General features: G+C 44.4%; 1 protein-coding gene across 4 annotated transcripts in view; it reads left to right on the forward strand.

The window, feature by feature from the left end:
• The window catches only part of LOC143378950 (agrin), a 379,111-nt gene that overhangs the window by 123,815 nt on the left and 231,889 nt on the right, over positions 1 to 23,407 (forward strand). For 3 of the 4 annotated variants that reach the window (XM_076831106.1, XM_076831108.1, XM_076831109.1), the window contains exon 4: positions 2,001 to 2,033. The exons of the other annotated variant lie outside the window; for it this stretch is intronic. In XM_076831106.1, the coding sequence (XP_076687221.1) occupies positions 2,001 to 2,033 (33 nt within the window). The remainder of the gene's footprint in view (positions 1 to 2,000; positions 2,034 to 23,407) is intronic. 4 annotated transcript variants of the gene reach the window in all.

The following is a 23,407-nucleotide window of genomic DNA, read 5'->3' on the forward strand; positions in this document are numbered from 1 at the left end:
GAATAAAGGTGTTCCGGCGATGATCCTCCATTTGGCCGCGACCTCGCGATAAATCTCCCGCGGACAAGCGCGATCCATCGACGCCACTATTGAACGTTCTGCTCGTTTACTCTGCCCACGGCTGATAATGCAACTCCGCTCTCGATAACTTAATACACCCTAACAACACCTCCTCCATTTTCCCTGCAACTTTTACGCCATGTCAAACTTCTTTCGCTATCTGTCCGAAGAAAGGGCGCGCGCCTACAGATCGGGGCTGACAGAAGAAATATGCGCTGATAGGGTAGCCGGAGGGTACTACTGGGAGAGCCTTCAGAGGCCAGCTGATTTCCTCCCGACAGCAACAATCTTCGTGATAGCAAGGGCGTCCTTTATCGCTGTCCCCAGTGTCTCCCGCTAGACTCCCTCCTCTCCGGTGCTTTCGTCATATTCTGATCTCGATCGAGCAATCGTGAAATCGCGAGGCAGGATCGTATGTGACAGGGACGAATGGGCAGGGCTTGAAGGGGATGGAAATCAAAAGTCATCGGCCCCCAAATTTCATTTCTGCGCTCCATTCGCGTCCAATCTTTTTATACTCCATCGTGTATTCCCGAATCGCTCGTTTCACAAATATCCAACTTTCGCACCGGTCGCTTCGAAACAGCCGAAGCAAAAATTCACGCGCTGAAACGGGATATATTGTATGTAATGCACTGGCCGGCAGGGGATATTGTTCGTTCCCTGTGCGCGGACGCTTGCAAACAAAGTGTGCAGTTAATAAATAAAGTGGCGATGTCGATGGGCGGATGGGAAAAATTCCCTGGCACGCGGACGCCATAGGGGACGTTATTAGTAATTTCGCAGCGAAAGTCAATAACCCCATTGAAATGTCGGAGCAAGCTCAGTCGAGGCTCGCCAACGAAGCTGCTCGGGAATAAGGACACTAAGGGTCGCGCGGAACAGGATACAATGGGAGTCGTGGTAGCAGCCGGGTTGATTTCGAAACGATAAGTGGCAAAGGCCAGCGCGGAGCGCGCTGCATCTTCCAAGTCGTATGCAGTTACGAGCGCCGTGTCCTCTCGCACGCGCGCATTATGCAGCGGAATCGCACTATGCATTTCGTCCTGCATATTTACGTATCTGCGAGCTCGCGAGATCAGCCGCGGGATTCTTCTCTGGTCGGCTTCGTCCCCCCTGCACGCTATCCAGCGTATTTGCAGTATCGTAACTGACAAACTTTCCACTCTGCGTGCGCGCCGTTAGGCGCAAAATAATTCCGATGCTACTCGTTAGACGTGTTCCGTTGGAATCGTTATCCTGGGCAAGTTTGCTTGGTTCCTTTTTCATTAGAAATAATGGGATTTGCGAATTTCGTGGTACCTAGCAGGTGTTTTGACTTTCGGTTTGACTTTGGTTCGGTCATAACCAGATTCCGTCATAAATCTTATTATCAAACAGGTGGAACCTCGGTGGTCTCTTCTACCTGTTTTACTTGCCTGTATCTAATCGTATTTTAACCAAATTTTCATCGCTCACTTCTTGGAAACCCATCCTCCAATCACGAACCGATAAATGACTTTTCGACGAATTTCCCCTTGTTCTACGGTTTCGAGATATCCCGCGGATCTCGTACGATGATAGGTCTCGAGTGCGCCCACGGAAGTGTTAAGTGCCGCTTAATTAGAAGAATTATTAAGGAATCTCGTTTCTCGACACCGCTGGGTATCGCGATCGCGATAAAAATGCTTAATGTTTGAACGGGTTCTCCCTCGGGCGCTTAAATTACCCGCGGGTATTATTAGTTTACTTGAAAGGGTTTTCGCGTTTATATCGGGTGGCATCGCTGTACGTTAATTGATATACACCGCGAGAGAATTAATTAGCTGTATGGAGTGGCACAGCCTTGCAATGTAATGTGTTGTCCGGATACGGGGCACGCAATCGATGCCAGTATTATGTTGTATAGGATCCTTGATGATACTTGATCACCCTAACAACCTCTGCTTCCTCTGTTTCAGGTAAGGATCAAAATTTCGCCAGTAATAACGCGGGTGAGTGTTCATCTAACAATATAACATTACTATTGCATGCACATATTTTACGTCTGCGCTGTTGCTCCCCCGCGATGTGTGAATTTTTCCGCCCGACGCTTCTAAGCCATAATTCCTCCGAGTAATTAACGACTCTGGATATCATCTTGAGTGAGATGAATTGTGAGCTTAATGCAGCATCAGTCATCGCTGATTTTTAAATTAATTAGGACGTCATATTTAACAGTCCATTAATCATATTTTGCTATTAAGGCGTGGAAAATACCGTATAACTTTCCGATATCGCATTCCATTGACTATCAACTGCTAGGTTGACTCATAATTTCAGAAGTGAGAGGAATTTACCTTATGTAACTTAATACTCCACTTCATCCGCGTCCATGCCATATTAACTGTTTGTGAAGCCATAAACTCCAGAATTAATATTGGAAAGTACATTACGATTCACTCGAATCTCAACTGACCGGAGATATAGAAAATTCGAAACGGAACAGCTTACAAGGAAACATCCCGAACCCGGAAATTAAAAAAATTCCGAAACTTTGTGAATACGTAGGGAATTTCCTCCTGATTACCACGGAATTTTTGTTTGCTGCCCAAATTCACTTTAAAGGGGTGTAATTGACCCCTGGAAATCCGGTTATTTTCCGATATTGTGTTATAACTCCTGAACTGTAAAATAATTTTTTTACCAAATGATAGATCTAATTAAAAGAAGTAACTTTTGTCTTGAAACTTTTTTTCTATCTCTTACAGTTCCTGAGTTATAACACAAAATCGTAAAATAGCCGAATCTTCAGGGGCTAATTTCACCCGTTTCGAGTGAATTTTGGCAGCAAACAAAAATTGCGTTGTAACCAGGAGGAAATCCCCTACATATTCACAAAGTTTCAAAATATTTTGAATTTTCGGGTTTGAGATCATCCCTTGTTAGATCGCTTTGAACTCATTCTATCAATCGATGTGTTGAATCTTACATATTCAGCTTTTACGAATTAAAACTATCGTGCAGGCAACCGACCATCAGTAACCTCGAAAGATTCGCTAAATTCGTCGTAACAGCTTAACCTCGAATACAGTGGCATTACGTACAGTTTCAAGAAACTGGACTTTCGAGGGTGCAGATAATTCGTTTACAGGAACCGTGGCGCGGCTTTCCATCGGGGAGGAAATTTTAATCACGATCGTTCTCGGTGACAATAAGCGAACCGAGAGGAAGGTCTCGGGTTCGCTGATCTGTTATTTATTGCGATCGTAATTCTAACATGACGATTCGGCGGAGAGGAATTTCCTCTTTACGGGGACAGGTTCGAGGACGATAAGGAGAATCTATTCAAATCTGCTTCTCCTTTTTTCGTGTCTCGCGACTGCAATTTCACCCTGAAGATTTCCGTGCACCCGGGGACAAAAGGGCGCGACGGTGGTGAGGGAAGATTTACGTACATTGTGGGCATGAGGATGGGCAAGGGGGGGGGTGGAACGGTGGAAGAGGGTATTCTTTCGAAAAGGCCATTTTCAGTAATGCCCTAAGGTGGGTTTTCCTGGGGGGAAATAGATCGCGATCGTGATCGTGAAATGTACCGAGATAAGGATGACAAATTGCAGAAACAATCTGGGCGATTAACTATCAGGCAGCGATGATGATTCAGGCAATTTTACGATTGAAATTTACCTGTGCGTAAGACTGATCGAGCACTCAATTATGTTACAACTGTCGAATATTGAATAATTCAAGAAGACGTAATAATTCAAGTAAGTTCGACACTTACCATTGGGGTTCCCAGGACTAGATTAATATTGAAGCGAGATTGAACTTGCTAAACGAGTGGTCTCCAGATCGACCCTTATCCCCAAAGGGCATTCTAACTATGAATATTCGTTGAAAATTAATTTTAGCGAAAGCCAATATTTACGAAGTTATCGAAGCAATTCCAGCTACGTGCCCCGCACTTCGCCCTTTATTTCCCTCTATCGTCGACACACATTTATTTATTCCCTCTGATTTCAATCTACAAAGCCTCGCTATCTTACCAAAGAATCATTCGAGCAGACTGTTTACGTCTTGATTCTCCCCTACGTTCCATTAATTTCCAGAAGAACTACCCACGATCCAGGTTCTAACAGTTGCCAGCTATTTCTAAGCCTGCTCCAACACTCCTAACCCCCGAGCAGCACCCATTCGATAACACGCACGCATACAGGCTCGTTCGGCAGCAGGCATCAACTTCCCGCGATCCCAGGAAACAACATACCGCAATTGAAATTTCCACACGCGGTTCGAGCAGCTTCCGCGGATGCCGTCTCCGCATTCACCCCCACGTCGATTTCCTCGTTCCCCTTGCAACGCGCGTAATCCCGAATGTAGTCGAAACGCGTGTCCCGGTTCGACGCAGAAAGAACATGGAAGCGTACGGGGGTTGATTCGGGGGATGGGTCGCGGGATGGTGGCACGGCCCAAGTTGGCTCGCGAACGGTCCGTCGTTCGGCGGAGGAGGAAGAATAGAGAAGAGCCGCGGGATGTGGCGAGATAAGGTCGGCAAATTGCTGGCAATCTGGCTGATTAGGCTGCACCCTGGTAATCCTGCAGGTTCCATCGGGGACCCGGGCCACGACCTATAACCGCCTTCAATCCCCCCCAGCCCTCCTCTTCGACGTGTATTAGCCGAAGAAACGAGAAAGGATGGGACGCGGGCGAAGTAACCGCCCGGAGGGTAGCGACGGTTCTAAGAGATTAGAGGATCCTTTTTGGGACGGAGGCCTGGGCGAATCGAGAGAAACCGGTCCTTTTCAGGCTCCAGATAGACGATATACGTTTTCTTTTCCCCCGTGCTCCTTCTCATTTCATATGCGCTTACCCAGCACACGGCGTTTCGGGCTTTGAAGGGTTCGTTTGTCGATAGAGGGCGAAGTGGTTTCTATAAACTTGGCCGCGCTTCCGCTGGAGTTGGTGTTTATATTGTAGCGATACGCCGCCCAGGGGGGGCCTCGCAATTGCTGGGGATCGGTTGCTGGTTTTCCCGGGGCACAAACCGGTCTGTCACTTTTTCTAATCGGGTGAGAGTAATTGGACAGGTGAAACGTGTAAATGGCTGTGCAAGTTTGAGCTGCGAATGGGTAGCTATATTAGCACTGATCGTTAGAATTCTATACAAGTTTGCATAAGTTATCTAGAGTATAGGAGGAATCTATTTGTGCTCGCGTAACGCGCCGTGTTTATTTCCAGCATTGGGAAACGGTCGAAAGAATGACACGTTGGTAGGTAATCGAATTTCGAAAACGTCCGTCTCGGCTATTTTCTGCTGCGTGGAATACTGTAAAATATCTCCGTCGCTGTTAATAATTCGGTATTTAGTGCTGCCTTCTGAATAGCCCATTTTCACGTGTACGAGAACCGTTTTGCAATAGCTATTTCTGTATTCAGTTAAACACAGAGACCAGAAATAACAGTTATTTTTTTAATTTTTTCGAAAAAAATCATTGAGAAAAAGTTCAATTTTATACCAATGAAAGTCAGTCTTCATTAAATGCTGCATACATTTTCCGAAACATTAAGTGATTAAAAAATATTAAGACTTATCTGTTTTGGGTACTGATAACCATTATTGTCGACGGAAATATTTTTTGGTCAGTAATAATTGTTATTGACGACGGAAATTATTTTCGGTAACTAATAACTGTTATTGACGGCGGTTTTTTTTTGTCGGTTACCAATAACCTTTATCGATGACCAGATTTTTTTCTGATTACGAATAACCATTATCGTTGACGAGAATTTTTTTTGGTTACGGTATAACCAATATATTGCGCAGGAATTTTTTTTTGGTTACGATATAACTAATATCTATTGCGGGATTTTTTGGGGGGTTACGGTATAACAGATATATATTACGGAATTTTTTTTTGTTACGGTATAACCAATATGAATTACGGAAATTTTTTCGGTTACGGTATAACGATTAAACTATAGAATATCTGGAATGCGATCACGGTACGGAAGAACGTTTAGTGTCTATCCTGTATTATACACCATCATATAGTAAATTTGAGTATATGTAGGCAGGTATAGATGTGTGTGTAAGAGTGAAACAGCATCCCACGCAGTGCAACTATCTCTTTTCAACAGCGTGCCGCGGCTCCTAATACCCAGAGTTCGCATTCCAGATATTCTATAGTTCAATAGTTATACCGTAATCGAAAAAAAATCCCGTTATTCATATTTGTTATACCGCAACCAAAAAAAAATTCCCGCAAAATATATTATTTATACCGTAACCAAAAAAAAAACGCAATAGATATTGGTTACACCGTAACAAAAAAATTCTCGTCAACGATAATGGTTATTCGTGACCAAAAAAAAATTCTGGTCATCGATAATGGTTATTCGTAACCGAAAAAAAATTCCAGTCATCGATAATGGTTATTCGTAACCGAAAACAATTTCCGTAGTTAATAACAGTTATCAGTGACCGAAAATACTTTCCGTCGTCAATAACAGTTATCAGTGACCAAAAAATATTTCCGTCGACAATAATGATGATTCATAACCAAAATCATTTAAAGAAAGATATTAATTCTTGTGCCATAACTTTTAAAATTTAGGTTACAACAGTTATAGACTCTGGTTAAATCTCATTCGGCCCATTCGGGATTAATTCTCTTGCTTTTATTAGGAGCGTAACAGAGACATAAAGGTCTTTGATAATATGTTACTTACAGGTAAGTAATTATGAAGAAATTTGGAATATTCCAGCAACGACCTGTGCGACTGATTGCATTTCCATTGCCCAATTACTTAGAACACGTTTCCTGTTTCGCGTTCGCGTAAAACAGGGGATCGTAGCGGGAAGGAAATTGAACGAAGGGAATCAGATTTTTTCGCTCTCCAGCCGTGGACCAGGATTCGAGCGAGATTCCAGCAAGATTGAAGTACACTTAAATTCCTCTCTCAAAACTAACCTCCTCGGGACTGTCTCCCGCGAATCCTTCTTCTCACCCTTCATTTACATGTAACGCCTGCATAAAACGTTACTTGCCCGGAGTCTCGTTTCCCGTTCCATCGTTGTCGGACTTATCTTCCTCTTCTGCAAGGGCAGCTCGTAAAGCAGCCCCGTTGCTGTTTACGACGAGATGAAAATCGAAGCTCGCTGTCAGGCTGACTTTTAGAACGGCGACGCGCTGGGATTGCGTATTAATCGATAATGGCATAGAATACCGGTTGACTTTCCGCATTTTCCGACACGCCAAAGGCTCAACCCGTGGGATTAACATTCGTCGAGTGTCGAGTGCAGACTGCCAGCTGATAATGGCGCTTGATAACGATTTAAAGAGGAGCGAAAAATGTAGCAGGGCAAGTGGGTCCGCGTGAAATCGAAACACGATGAAATGCGCTCGAGTCTCGAAATTCGAGGATTGGTTAAAGAACGGGGGCAAATAAATCAGCGAGCAAATAAATGAATTCGAAAAGTTTAGCATTCCCGGGGAAACCGTTGAGCCCCGATACTCTGTCGACGAAAAAGAAAAATCGAAACATGCACGAGGGGGGACCATTTTTCCTCAATTTCCTTCGGGACGGCCAGTTTCGCTTATTTACAGTGGGGGTTGGTGTTTCGATTCGCGTTGCCAGGATAAACGTGATAGGAAACAATTCTTTGGTAGGAAAGTAGTCGAAATTGCAAAGTAATTCACTGTTATTTCATTAAATTGCGATGCAGCGAATCTCGTTATACGTACCTACATCATCCGCATCACTTTATCACTGTATCGTCGTTTGTAGAGTTGCGCAAAAAGGAATTCCTTGTTTCGAAGAGTAACCAAATTTTTCTTCCACCCTTCACGCGAAGATGTAGCATCGCAAGAATGACTTTTCCTGCGGTTCCATTCATTCCGTCCAGACCCGATGTTTGTTGAAACCGTATTTTTTCTTGTAACCTCTTGAAGCCACTACGTTCCACCCGCGCGCTGGTATCTGTAGAGTGCCATTCGCGAAGTTGCTAGGCTCAACGTAAAAAGCTAAGCGTTCCTTGGATGAAGAATCCTCTCATTACTCTTGCTTCGTTGCAAGCGAGACGTACGAAAAATTGCGCGAATAAAAGTTTCCACCGGAGCGGTTTTATATCTTGCTTTAATATGTGTTCCGTTTCGCCGTCCACCGCGCAACGGAATTAATTTTTAATCGTCCCGGCGAATTATGGAACGTCGGATCGGATAACTTTATAAACGTTGCCGGGTCGAGATTTAATAACCGCATCAGCGCGGTAAAGCAGCTCGCTGTAATCGGATGAGTTACGCGTGTACACGCGAGCTGCCTTGAAAAATCACGCGCCGAAATGTTATTTCAGAGAGGATTCCTTCAATCCGTCGAATATGAAACTGAGAACCCGTTCAACAGCGATAGCTCGTCGCTCTCGTACCTATCTACTTCCGCGCATATTTAAAAATCATTTAACATAGCCGTCTTCCGTTGAAACATACCAGCATCTTGGGGGTTGGGGTGGGTGGAGGAATAAATCGAGAGAAAAAAGCTCCTGGCTGACTCTATTTATATCCCCGAGGATATAATTGGGATTAAAGTTGGCCATAATCTTCTATTAACCGAACCACATTTTTTCATCCCCCTAACCACTGCCCGCGGAAAAAGAAGCACGGGCATGGAATCCATAAGCGGAAGTGGTAATGGAATTTCGGAACGGGTAAAACGGGAACGGGAGGGTGAAACGGGGAGGAAGGGGCTGAAACAGGGGTGGAACGAAGGGTAGACGAGTGGCAGAGGGATGGGGAAGAGGGAGGGGCATCGTCAACTCGACCACGTCTACTGGAGGGATTATCGTGGGTGACAAAGGGATTTGAAAGAGGCGGCACGGAATTGGATTCTGGGAGAAACGCAAGAGGCCCTCGAAAGCCGCTTTGTGTCTCTCGTACAATAATTATTTGAGAAATTGTCGCCAAGTCGCGAGATATCGAGTGGCTTTTGATGACGGATATTTCTTCGAGGGCCCGATAGAAAATCGTCGAGCATCGGCTGTTGCGAGTCCCGTAATTATTTCGATCCGTGGTGAATCAGACCCTTCCGTCCCTCCGTTCCCTTCCATTCTTTTCCGCCGCCCACCCGCCCGAGCCCCTACGCCGCGTTTCTGTCGCCGTTTGTAACGGAGCGCGCGACGTAACGTATGGAAGAATGCCTGCGTGCCCGGTTTTCCCTTCTTTTTTCCCCTCTGTTCTTTTTTTTTTTTCGGCGGTCGTGGTTTAATTAGAAGCCGAGAAATTAAAACAAACGAACGCACCGGAGGTCGTACGCCACGCTCCGACGTGGCCATTGTTGTTTCTCCTTTCGCTGGGCGTGCAAGCATCATCGTCGTCCTGGGGACCAGGCAAATTGCGGAGACCCTCCCCATGAGCCGTTACTTTCCGCAACTTTTCCCTGCTCCCCTTTTGGCAAAATTAATAGTTTGTTGCTGCGCTGCTCTGGAATTCTATTCTACGCTTTACACGCCCGAGTGACCATTACACTCTCACCTTGCTCCCTCTTCCTTACGAAATTCGTGCGTCATCGTCGTACTTATCATTCCCGCGTCGTTTCTCAAATAGTTATCTACTTTTTCGTCGGTTCAGAATTCAAAAGAGTAGGGGAGAATGGGTAATAGCGGTCTCTTAAGCAACAAGTGTAATAAAACCAAGATATAAGGTGCAATATCTTTTTAAAACGATTTTTTTTATAAACTCAAACTATCAACCTATTCGTAGGATACGAAAATAACTAATTTTATATTGATTTATTCAATTAAATTACAAATACAGAAAAGATGCGTTTGACAGCCATTGTTCACACCTAAGGGTAATAGCGGTCGCGTTGCGGTCTAGGGGCTGCTACATTTTTCGCATATGTATCCATCCGCACAGTCCCATCCACAACATTCAGAATGGGCCCAGAGGCCACAAGAGATGCATCGAAACCGCATTTCATTATCATGGCCAAACTGATAGCAAATAATACACTTGTACACTGCTTCTTCAAGCGTTTGGGAAGCCCAATTAGCTTTTCTAGTTGTTCTAGGGCGTATTTTTCCCATCTGCAGAATAAAATTCTTCTAATGAAGAAAGATATGTTTATTCTGCACTGGGGAATAACGGTAATCGTGTTGTAGGCGTAAATGTAACTTGAAGATTACATAAATAAATTAAATATATTTATATTAATTTTGATTCTAATACTTTGCCTTGTCTTTAGTGATATTTAAACGCACCTCAAAGGATTTTTCAAAATTTTGAAAAATGTCGATTTGACAGCTGTTTGAAGTTATAGAACCGAAAAAAATAACGGTTATGGAACCGATATGAGGAAGGAAATAGGAACCGTAACTGAAACAGACAATAGTTGGAAATTTCGGTTCTTCATAACAATTATACAAAATAAAGATACTTCATAACCGTTTGGAGAACCGAAATCGATATTATAACAGTTTTCAACCCCTGTTTAAAATACAAAAAGGCTTCTTTTCCTTGGTTACTTAGCAACGATTAACGCGAGGGCGTTCGACAATATAGCGAATGATATCGTGGAACGTAAAGAAAAGAAATTGCACATTTCGTATATGCCTTTTTATAATAACAATACTGACCACCATTGCCCGCTGCCCGCGATTGCCCCATTCTCCCCTAAGTGGATACGGATGCCCGATGAATAAACACCCAAATTCTTCGCGACTCATCGGATCACATCACGATAAACACTTTTGCTGGAACTGAAACACCGATCTGCCCTCCCACTCGAGGCTATCGTATTTCCAATTCTTTCACATCCAAGCTCGTAGACGTCGCAACGCGCTACACAGTCGCTGCATCACACCGATAACGACCCTGTCGCCGAGCCGGTGCCTTTCTGCGAAGCCAGTCGCAGGAGACATACCGAAAATGCACGGGAGCCGGAGAATGAAAGAGGAAAAAAGGCGCAGAATGCACGAGGAGGGTGGTAACAACGCGCGAACGGGGCCGGAACAAATGTGACTTTCAATAAGCGGCGTCGCGCTCTGAAACGGGCGGGGGCGCGGGGAGGGTGGGTCTTTCGTCTAGCGGAAGCGCTCCCTTCTCCCGTCGCGCGCGGTCAAATTTGTTCGTCGTTACGCGAAGCGGCGAGCGACGGAGGATGGGGAGGAAAAATGTCGTTGAAATAAGGGAGCGTGTATCGCTGGCTGGTCCGCGAGGGGCGATATAATAGGGGCGCGCGACGGGAAGGGGCGGACGGCGCGCCCGTGCGATGTATCGGTCGAATTATCGAGTGGTGCGTTTCGGGTTTTATGCAGATTCGCCGGGAACCGCGCGGCAGTTTCGGAATTAATGCCGGCTGGACAAATGTTTCGCGGTTTTTCTGCTGAATTATCGTACCCCCGGGCGCAGCGTAACGTGTGTACGCTCGTCACGCGCGCGTGCACGCTGCCGCGACCACGGCTGAGGTAAACGCGATTTGACGTTCCTCGTACGTGTACGAAGCTACGTATTACGTCTCTGTGTGCGCATGCATGCCTGTGTGTACTCGAATTTGACGTACGCCGTGTATCGGGCCGCGTCCTTCCGTGTGGGTCATTCCATGCGAACTCGGACAGATTTCAGAGTAAGTTTCCGTAGATTGCTGAAATTTGAATATGTTGTAGTCTTTAGTGATATTTAAACGTACCTCAAAGGATTTTTCAAAATTTTGAAAAATGACGATTTTACAGCTGTTTGAAGTTATGTGCTAACTATTTTTCAATACGTTATACCTATGGAAATAGTAAACGGATGGAGATGAGCTTTACGGTGCTTATAGAAAAGCAAAAAACTAAAAAAACTAAAAGTCACCCTCGTTTCAAGGAAAATATTGCGAATACCAAAAATTGAGATATCTTATTATGTTGGATATAGAAAACAGTAAGAGTTTTCCTCCTTAAGTTTTTTTCAAATACTTACCATTTTCGAGAATCCTGTATAAGAATATCAGGTATAGCCACTTGGCCAATTTTAAAATGTCCACATTTTTGAAAATCTGTCCATCAAGGGAAAGGATAAAACTATATTCTCCTTTTTTTTTTAGATTTTTAAAATTGCGCCCGGTCTAAAAATCTGCATTTGTTTAAAATAATTGCACAAAAATGGTTCAATTTTTTTTTTAAACTGAAATAATTTTTTTTTAAATCTTCAATGTCTTCTCTATAAGCACCGTAAAGCTCATCTCCATCCGTTTACTACTTCTATATCTATAACGCATTGAAAAAAAGTTAGTACTTAACTTCAAACAGCTGTAAAATCGTCAATTTTCAAAATTTTGAAAAATCCTTCGAGGTACGTTTAAATATCATTAAATACCACAACATATTCAAATTCCGGCAATCTACGAAAACTAACACCGAAATCTGTCCGAGTTCGCATGGAATGTCCCGTGTGTATGAAGGCACACGGCCATTCGTACACGGCGCAACGCGGCCGCTACACGTGCCACCGTTTCGTATACCAATTCTACTATTGGATTTATAATATACGCGGGCGCGGTGGATGGAGACGTATGCGGCAGCGCACAGCGCCCCGGCAAATCTATGCGTTCTTGTCAAAGTTTCGTACATTGCTGGGTCTTCGTGCGCGCATACGGCCCCCGCGTGTGTTGCGGGCATTTTTCGCGTGAAAGGGCGCCGGCCAATATTGTTGCTGCGGTAACACTGCTTTTATGCTGTCGAAAAATATCCTTTTTAGAAAACGGGAAATTTACGAAGAGTGGCGTGTGTCAGCTGAGGTCGTACGAGGTAATTTTCCAGTGAATGCGGTGCAATAAATATCGCCGTCGCAGCTGCCTTGTTTCCCGAGTACACGAAAATATTCATTTTACGAAATCGATAGGAGAGGAGGCGGGGCACGGGGGCGGCTAACGTGTCGAGTTTAAATCAGTCATAAATCGTTGGGCGTCACGTTTAAATTGTCGGAAGCGAAAGAACCGCATGAATGGTGTATAAGTGTTCGAGCGACAGCGTTTCAGCGGCGTCGACGGAACAACGGGAGGATCTCGGTGTTCGATACGAAACGCCTCGACCCTTGTAGAAACACGTCGAGCGTTCGTGGACGCGTGACACGTAGAGGGACGAGTTTCAGTAGGATGTTATCTTTCTGTCACGAGATGTTATCCCCGAAAAATCTTGCCCGCACGATAGTCGCTCGTGCCTCCCGCGGATTTCGCGTGTACACAAAGACGGGGCGCTGCGAACAATTCGAGAAAAAAAAAAACAGGGGAACACGCGAGCCTGGGCGGACGGATATGTCGATGTAAAACACAATGCGAGCTCGCGCTATTCACGGGGGAGGCTCCGGGCGGAACTTAATTCGCGCTAATCGCTCGAACTCGAATTAATCCCGGCTCTACCACCTCCTACTCCTCTGCGCCCACTTTCTGCAAACGTTTAATTCAATCCGTCGCCGACAATCGAGCTGGAGTACACTAGCCTGGAAATTCTAGCTATTCGCCTGACTTCGCCCTTCTGCATTTCTCGTTTTCACCTTCATCCTTGCCTACGTTGATTTCTGCGTTTCTGTTTTACTCTCTACCTTTCTGCCGATCTGTTCCTCCGTGTTCCTTGTCTCTCTCTCTCTCTCTGTCTCTCTCTCTCTCTCTCTCTCTCTCTCTCTCTCTCTCTTCTGCGGGTGCGCCTCCCCTCGTAGATCTAACTTTCCACTGATATCTTGTTTTCCGTCCCTCTTTCTCGTAATCTGTATCCACTGCGTCGCCCCATCTTCTCCGTTAATCGCACAGTTTCCAGTTTCGTGTTTCCATCGTCGACGACACTCAGGGAGAGAGAGCGCCTGGTCGCTCGGTACGGCTGGTGGTAGTACCAGCCTCTCCAGCGGTTACGCCGCGTCTGGAATTACCGCAGCACACCCCAGGCTCCCGCGACGTCGAGTTTTCTGCGTTCGCGTGATTTTCTGGGCAGAATGTATCACGCGTCTCGTTGATCGTCGCTGTAGGCGGACGATTCTGCGCGTTCAACGTGATTTGACGGATTCAAGGGCTTTCAGAAGGATTTTATACAGATTTCACGATTTATGATCGTGCCGCGAACATAGAAATGCACGGCGCACGAACCTCGTGTTTCGTGATTAATGTGTACACTCGCTTCGAAACGAATGAAATACGTCATTATGGGATTTGCTGACAGGTTGAAAGCGGATGGTTGCGATACGAGTGGCATTGAAGCTATCAACTATGCTACAGGTTGAATGTACTAATGGAACATGAAATCTGATGAAGTTTCGGTTCGAATTCAACGTTCAATTCTGCTCCGGCTACATAAACTGCCTCGCAGCAATGGCTTCTGTTACCTGAGAATTTCTGAGAATTTATGTCACGGTACGTCGCGCTCAGATGGCACAGACGCAGCCGAGCGTTCAGATATTATCCACGATCGGTTAATGTCGCCCCTGATGCGTGTAACGGTCATTAAAAGATTATACGTATTCGCGGGGCGCGTGTTTGCGGCACACAAGTCGCGCGTCTAACAAACTGGACGTTATTTATATAAAAAATCGGGTTTTTGGCCGTCACGGATTTACGCGATTCCACGTACGACAAAACCCGATAGCCGCTTCTGTGACAATCGAACAAAAATTCATGACTTTTTTTTTTAAACGACTTTATTCAGCTTCGATCCTTTGTTTGTTTTTTGTATGCTTGTATGTTTGTATGTATGTTTCAATTCTGACAACTCAAATTTAACCCGCTTACAACTATCCAATTGTCTTGCAACTTTGCAGGCGTGCGTAGTTTGGATGACAATACAATATTTTTAAAAAAAATTAACCCCGAGCGGGTGAAAAAATTACGCAGTCATCAATAAATATAACCCATAACCACAAATCCAAACGACTTGAAATCAGCCACTCGCGTCCTGTACGAAAACGACATAAAGCCGCTGCGTTCGTAGTATATCACCATCGAAATTGTAGTACAAGAAAAGAATTATTTTTTAGCGACTGTAGCACTACAACGTTTAAGCAAACTGTTAAACTGTATACAGCATTAAAAGATATTTGTAAAGAAGCCTGAGCTGTGAAATGTAAATCCACAAGCACTAAAAACTAGAAAATAAAAAATATATAAAAAAAAAATTATGTTAAACGATTTTATTAAAAATGTAGCAAAAACTAAATTAAAATGCACTAAAAACTATAAAATAATTATTTTCTTGTACTTCAATTTTGATGGTGTTTAAATGGTGTTAATATCACTTTAAATAAAATCGTGGGGCACCATGTGCAACCAGAAGGTGAAATATTAAAGTGATTCATATCCTGTTTTGAAATATCGTGCCCCACGATTTTATTTAAACTGATCAAACACCATTTGAACACCATCAAAATTGAAGTACAAGAAAAGAATTATTTTTTAGTTTTTAGAGCATTTTAATATAGTTTTTACTACATTTTTAATAAAATCATTTAACATAATTTTTTTTATATATTTTTTTTTATTCGTCCCTCATTCCGGGCTGCACAGATACAAAATAAACAATCGAAAAAAGCACGGAGATATTTGTAAAACGCACGCACTCTCGTTTCGAACGGCTGAAAAGATAAAAGAGGGAGAAGGGTGCACGATGTTTACGATAATAGATGAAAGTACCATTTCAAACAGTTGAATCTATCTTTCAATTACAACTGTCTCTGCGTTACATAATACGTACGCGAGCAGGTACGAGTTTCGTAATTTTCATTGACGATCGCGCAAGCAACCCCTCATCCCCAATTTTTATTCGAGGTGAAAGGAACGAGGGAATACTGTGTGATTCTTGAAACGACCAAAAGAAACCGTCCACCAGTCGATAGACTGCAGAAGTTATCGAGATATGGACTAGATTTAGGAGTCTATAAGTCGGGGAATCCGTGCGCGCGCGTGTACGTGAGCGTGTGTGTGTTCTAGAAAACGGGATACCTATCTACGTTCCCTTATATCTGTCGCCAAGGCCAATCTCGATTTCGCGACTTTCGTCGCCCTGAAATAGACACGTAATACGGCTGGGGATCCTGTTAGCGATGGGATCGAACGACACCCGCGGACACGAAATATCACGCGGGGAGGAATAAATTTTTCTCCTCTCCGCCACGATATCGCCGCTGATCCCACGCTGATAAAGTCCCGCGATTTATTTACGTTCGTCGAAGACAGAGATCCGGTTTGCACGCGATCGAGCCCAGCCCGGGGATTAATTGAAAGAGAGCACGTTCGTCTGCTAGATCCCAATCGTCCGCCTTGCAAAAATTCCGATTGAAAGATTGATAGACGTTATTGCGCCGCGAGTGCGCCGTGTGTCTCGTAGTCTGTGACTCTGTGATATGATATTAAGTAGAATAGGGACCGTTTAGTCAGACTTGGTACGCCCTTTATCGTAGTCGAGAATTTCGTGGGAATTGCGGCGAGCGAGTCGTTTTATTATGATAGAAGCTTTGTCTTTACGTTGTCTGTATCTGAACTGCTTTTATTTATGGTTCATACCCTACTTGAGCAATATAGAGAATCGGAAGATCAAGCTTCACTACAGAATAGTTTTCATTACCGCGATTAAGGGGTCATTCCGGTTAGACGGGTTATCAAAATCGATTTTTTTTAAACATTTTTCGAAAGTACATATCCTCAAGAATGTACTGTTAAATTTTCATGGAAAAATTCCTATTGTTTTAACTTTTACAGAGGCATATTGTAGGGAGCGCAGAGGCTCGGCCTCTACAGATGAAAACTATGAACGCGTTTTTCTCGAAACGTCATTTTTTCACATCGTGAAGATAAAATCTCAAATTCTATCGAACCGATTACTTTATAAATTTTATTGCTTATTCTGCACACCTATGACTCTCGCACGGACTGCAACCAAGCAATTTCATTGAGTCTAACCTACTTTTAAAATCGAAAATAGCAAAAGAAAAAAGTCGATAAACATTTTTCTTGCATTTTGCCCGTCATTTTGCTAATTTTTAAGATAAATCACTAATTGTAGTCCGAGCAATAGCGACAGTCATACTGCTCAAGAATCTGTTTGCATTTTTGGGTGTAGATATGTCTAATGCTTAGTTTACACCTGACGAGTCCACTGGGCCGAGCACTCGCCCAGCCTGAACGCATATTCTAGTACTTGGCCAAGTAATCCGGCGGGGAAGATTTTCATTCGGCCGAGTAGCAGACCGATGACTCTACCGAGTCACTCGTCAGGTGTAAACCTACCTCAACAGCTGAAATCGCCTTCACGAGCGAGGCATGAATTTTTAAACATGTCACCAAGACCGCTTTCAAAAGCATTTTAAAAGCAATAATTTGACAACCTTTATATTTTTCATTTACTGTAGAAATACAGCTTAATAAATAGAAAAAGTTTTATTCCATTACTATAATTATTTTCTTCGCAATAAATTCTTGAAGATCGCTGAATTTATCGGCGCGCTAACCAGAATGACCCATTAAATGATAAATTTATATTTCTATTGTCTTCTTTTGTTTTTAATGTAAATAGTGTAATAAAGACGTTTTTATTATTATTATTATTATGAAGATACTTGTCGCTTTCGCAGAACGAAAGCATTCCGATGTCAGAAAGGAGAAGTTTACCCCGAAGCCCAGGTACAATATTTTCTAAATCCCTGTTCTGGGAAGACAATAAGCAATAAGCATACATCTGTAAGTAAATTCCCCTCGATAACCGTCGATCCTTTTTCAATACTTGTAGTGCGCGGTTCAACCGAACTCTGTTCGTCGACTTTCCCTCGGCTCTTCTCTCGAATACCACTGAGCGGATCGAATGCTACCCATCGTGATCGTTGTTTGTGTATTCGTACCGTTTCCTACCAAGTGTCCCTGTTATAACCGAACTCCATCAACGTGCTCGACGAAAACGCGCTCGATTCGGCGAATACCCGCACGCGAATACGACCCCCGGCCAATGGAAGCTCATTGGAGCTTTCCGCGATGGAGAAAGAAGCGATTTGCCGGGGGCCACGGAAACAGCGAGTTTTCAATGCCAACGAACGATCCTTTTTGTTGGATCCCGCGATTCGTATCCACCATCCCGCTTTCTCGAATTTAACGTGACTCCGGGGCAGGAGGGAGACGGGGCGATGCGGAAAGACGGGACGGAGAGAGGGGTTGGGTGAGGACGGAGCATTGATTGGCCGCTCGTCGAATCCATGAAGAGAGGAGCAACGAAATGGACAAAGTGTAAAGGTGACCAATAAGATTACCAGTCCGATCCTCTAACGTAAATCCACTTTTCAGCTAGTTTCTCGAGACCGGGACGCTCGTTGCCGAAATGACCGTTCCCGAATCGTTTCGTCTTTCCGTTCGGCGATCGAGGGCCGTATCGAGCGCCCCTGTCCCGGGAAAATCATCGAAAATTCCGCTGGCGCCGACGGTCGAAATTGAAAATGGATTGCGGGACCGCGGCGGACGGCAAGCAACCGAATATCGCGTTACCCGATGGCTGAACACCGCCCGAGCGTTCTCCCCTTCCAGTGCTCTTTTTGATATTTTAACCCTGTCCCACTGTATTTCGGTCGAGATATTTGTTTGTAGATCGAGCCGACATTTAATCTCCGCGGTCCTTTGTTACAGCCACGGGTAACGTTAATACCCTTTCAACGCACCCCCTCGCGGAAAATCCGTCGCGGCAACAATGCGGAAATATTTCCTGGTACAAACTATTCTGCGCCGGGGACAGGTCGAGCTACGTTTCGCAAAAATTTCGTCGTTATTTCTGTGAAAATTTCCTCTTGGAAAATCGTCTAGCTTTCGGATCGCTGTGCCGTGGCTTCCGGGCCACAATAGGTCACTGTTCCCCTTCTCTCTCGCCAGTTACGCGACGGAAGTGTTAAGGAGGGGATACGTGGTGCCGCTAATGAAAGCAGGATATAATTTTTGCACGTTGAAAGCTTTGAAAGATGCGTGGCATAAATTTCTGCAGTGTCGTTGATGAACTTCAACGATATTCGCTTGGATCGATTAAAACTAGGACACCCGGGCGTTTGAAACAGGAATTACGGAGAAAGGTTGCGCGACGTGTTTAATTAGTGCCTCATCTTGATCGATACCCATCGACCGGGCGTTTTACGTAGACGTGGCCGTTTGATGTGTTCATTAAGGTCGATGCTGCATTACCTCTTTCGTGGAATATCGACCCCGGTTTAACGAGCTCGAGAACACGAGCACCTATGACGTGTCAACCTCCCTTTATCTGCTTGCTTCAGGCCAGTTCGACGATGCTCGATGTGGTAGCTACATGTGTACCGCCCCTTGTAACGCCTGGTTTGAATTAAAGCGCCCGGCGTTTATGCGGATTACGACTTATTCCTTGATGTCAGCCCGCTGGGGAACGCACGAATGCTTGCCGTGCTGCGAGCTCGACGCGTATTAAAAAGTAATACGTTTTAATCAGATTTTTGGTTTTGAATCGGAGCTCGCGTGCTCGAAAGGATTAAGAGAGAGCGGGGACAAACGTAACGGCGTCATGAAAGTAACACGCCTTCTCCCGCCTTCCAAAAAAGTTTCCAAAACGTTTGCTTTACATAGTTACGGGTGGTTAGTGTTTCTTTCGCTTCACGGAGTTACGCTGAGCAATGCGACGATTCGTATACCGTGGGCAAGCTGATTTCGTTATTTTGATCTGTTGGTTTTTTTTGTTGATAATATTCATAGTGAAACTATAGACATTAATCCAATTATTTGTTAGAGCGTTCTTAGATAATGTCTTTTTAAGTTCCTGTATTTGATTTCAATAAGTCTTGTATAGTTTGTACGTTATAACAGTTCCATGCTGAAAAACATGGCTGGGGACAAAAGTAACACGTCGCTACGGGGACGAAAGTAACATGTTTTTATAAGTTTAAAGTTGCCTCCATATATCCCAAAAGAGTTGACTCTAATTAAAAGTATTAACAATACTTTTTAAAAAAATCATAAATATTAGTTACTTTTGGGGCCGTTACACGAGATTCCATATTAAATCAAATACACAGTATCAAAGAAATGTTTGAAGCTGGTTATGTTTTTTTATCTTCAGGTATCTACTTAAAATATGTTTATTTAAATGTTTGTTTCTATCGTTTCTGATAATAAATAATCCTATTTCGCTTTGGTAGAAGTGTTTTTACTTAATTCTCCTCATAATAATTAGTATTACTTTCGTCCCTACGGTATGTTACTTTCGTCCTACCCCTGCAGGACAAAAGTAACAAGGACAGTCACTGCGGAAAATTGCCATAACTCTTTGACTACTTATCATGGAAGGCTGAATTTGTGGTCAAATGATAGACCAAGAAAGACACTATCTCAAGGCATAATTTTCGTTTTTATATATTGCTTTTATTATCGTTGTAATTGGCAGCTAGGCCAGATGTAAAAAGTGTTACGTTTGTCTCCGTTCTCCCCTACTCGTCTGCACCCAAGAGATGCAGGACCCGTTGAGGGCGCCAGAAATTCGCCTCGTAGAAAAGTACGGCGGTACGCATCGGTACGTGATTTCCGTAAGTTATCGGTTTTCGATCGTGTGTAATGAAGGGCTCAGCCACTAACGTAAGGGAGTGGTCCTGTCGGGACCCATCCTGGATATATTCCCGTCTGAAGTGTAACCGGCGCCAACCGGGATTATGAATCGTCCTTCCTCCTTCCTAAAGAAATATTTCACGCGGCTCGTAACGCCGTAACTCGGACAAATTCTCCCGCTGCTCTTTCGACGCTCGCGCATGGCCGCGGTCTTCGGTCAGTTAAATTGAATCCCGTAAATTCGGCCCCCGCGTAATCTCGCGGAAAATTCAACGGCCAGTTGTTTTACTTTGCTTAACAGGTTTAATGGCCGGCCTAGTTCAAAGTAATTAGAAGTAGTCGAATTCTTTCATTATTCGGCCTGGATAACGAGAAAGCTTCGAAAGTTGCCAGGCGTTAGTTCTCGGTGCCCTGCATCGAATGTTTTTCCGTGTCAAGTGCGCATCACGTTTGTCATCCCTGAAATTTCATTATTCCCAACGGTGCATGAACTTCCGTCCTGTTTCGTAGCACCCGCTCGCGATGCGCATTTCATTATTTTTAATTGCTGCTCCTTCGTTTCCCCGTGCACATGGATATCGCCGAGTCCCGTATAATTAGGACGTTATCGTCACTGGGCACTCTTTGAGAGCTCGGTGTGTTTGTTACTGAAAGTACCGCCGTGATAATAAAAGAGAATTGAAAGCTGCCAGTCATACCTGCGTAGGATAAAAAGTGCATTGGTGTATAAACACTGTCGAAACGATTTCAACGGACAGCGCACAGGACGGGAATGAAGAATTAAGTGAATCGATAGCGTGACCCAGCAGGCGCCGGCGAAAATTCGCAAATGGTTCCTGCGCGATAAATTTCTCATCGATATCGGCTGGAAATGCGACGAGACCGTTATTCGCCCGTCCAGGGATCGTTAGCATATCGGATATAAGTAACGATTCGCCGTGGCTCGTGTTCCCCGCCCCACTTTTAACCCATTTCCAAAAGTCCCCGACAAAGTCCTCGTCCCTAACGATTCCGTCAATTTAAAGTTCCCTTCTCGATCATTCTTCTTCGCGCGGCTCACCGCGACGCGGTGGCTCGGTTGCGAGCAACGGAGGAACGGAAGAGAAGTACACAGAGGGTGGAGGGATGAGGCGCGCGGAGTCCTTGCGTTTTTACAAGGAGAAATAACGTGAGACTGGTTGCGCGACTTTACGCGCCCCTCCGCGGTGCTCCCCTTTTCCCCAGCTCCTGTCGCTCAGGGACCAGTGTACCCGCGCCGGCGTTCACGAGCGATCGGCAGCTCGTTTTTCCAGCCCGAGTTAGAGCTGCCTGGATACAGCAATCTTCAAAGGGGTGCAGACGCGTCAAAGGAATTTTCCAGCCGGCGCGAAAGGAAACTCGAAACTTTGCTCACGTGCGTTGGAAAGAATGTACACTGTCGCGCACAGGCTCGCGAATAAGACGCTCTGTTAGGTCTTGTCACGCGATGCAACTCTTTGAGGATGCATTCTGCACGTAGAAATGGAGTGGAGCAGTTGGGTGCTGGGAAGATTAAAAAGGGATCGGGTGGCCTCCGGAGTAACAAGTTTACTGCGACTTCTAGCGAACCAATTTTACGGGAACGCTGTATGAAATATGTTTGCGGGTATGCAGCGCGCGGATGATGTTTGCCCGCTGGAAAACATAACTGTCTAATGCTTGGAAACCCTCGTGCGCGCAGCGGCGTGCCTCGTTTCTTTGACGTCGAGATTGCGACCCATTACCGTGATCTTACGTCGACGCTTTGTACGACGTTAAGCGTAACGGCGGAGTTTACTTTCTCAACGAGTTTCTACTTAAGTCCTGCGGTTCTATTACGCCGCGGCGGTGCGATACACGGTCGATCGTATATTACAAACTTCAGTCGTAACTAATGCCGCGCTTTGCCTCCGCTTATTCGGCGAACGACTAAGGCAAGTAAGTATCAAGCCCGGCACAATTACGAGAACACAGCTGGCTTCCAATTTTCCTTTCGTTTATGAACGCTGCTACCGTGGACGATCGACCCTCCGCTAATCGAACTTCCCCGGCTCGCTGCTCGATCGCTTTAATTGGCTTCGATCTTCTTACGTCATTCAGCTATTCAATGGTAATCCCCATAAAAAAACTTCGAAAAAGTAAAAAAATTACGCCAAGCACATGAAATCAAATAAATCACAAAAGAATAGAAGATAATAATAATTGGAGTATAAAAAAAAGTGTGAAATCAAAATGAGCTGCAATTACATAACGCTGTTATGCATGGACCGATTTTATTGAAATTGGTCTTATTCGAAAGCTTATATGCGGTTTACATAAGAAAAATGCCTTTAAATTTAGAAAATATTGCAGGCGTGATGAGATATTAATGAAATTAGTTTCAGGTTAGGTTGGAATAGCCATGCGACGAGTAAATGATACCGGTAGCGACAGTCGAAATATACAGGGTGTCTTTCATGTACTTGGCGTCGAGACGCTACCGCGTCTCTAGATTCTACCATTCATACATGTACCCCTTCAAGTACTCGAAATATTTTTCCCTTAGAAGGCTGGCACACTTTGCTTTATGGTTCAACTAATTTTTTTCATATAAAAATAATATATCAGTTCAAATGAAAGATAAATCATGAATAATTAAACTAAACAGCAGATATTTTTTTAAATTATTCTGGGATTATTAAACTAAAAATAGATGCGATTGAAATAGAGCTAGTAAGGGTAAATGAATTGGTTGTACGTTGCTGACTGCAGTTTGCAAATTGAACAAACCATGGCTGCTAAGGAATTCGAGTTTCTCTGGCGGTGGAAAACGTTCGCAGCAAGGGCGGGCAGCTCGAGCAAGCTTTCC

This window comes from Andrena cerasifolii, chromosome 2, assembly GCF_050908995.1.
Source record: "Andrena cerasifolii isolate SP2316 chromosome 2, iyAndCera1_principal, whole genome shotgun sequence".
In the NCBI taxonomy this organism is placed as follows: Eukaryota; Metazoa; Arthropoda; class Insecta; order Hymenoptera; family Andrenidae; genus Andrena; species Andrena cerasifolii.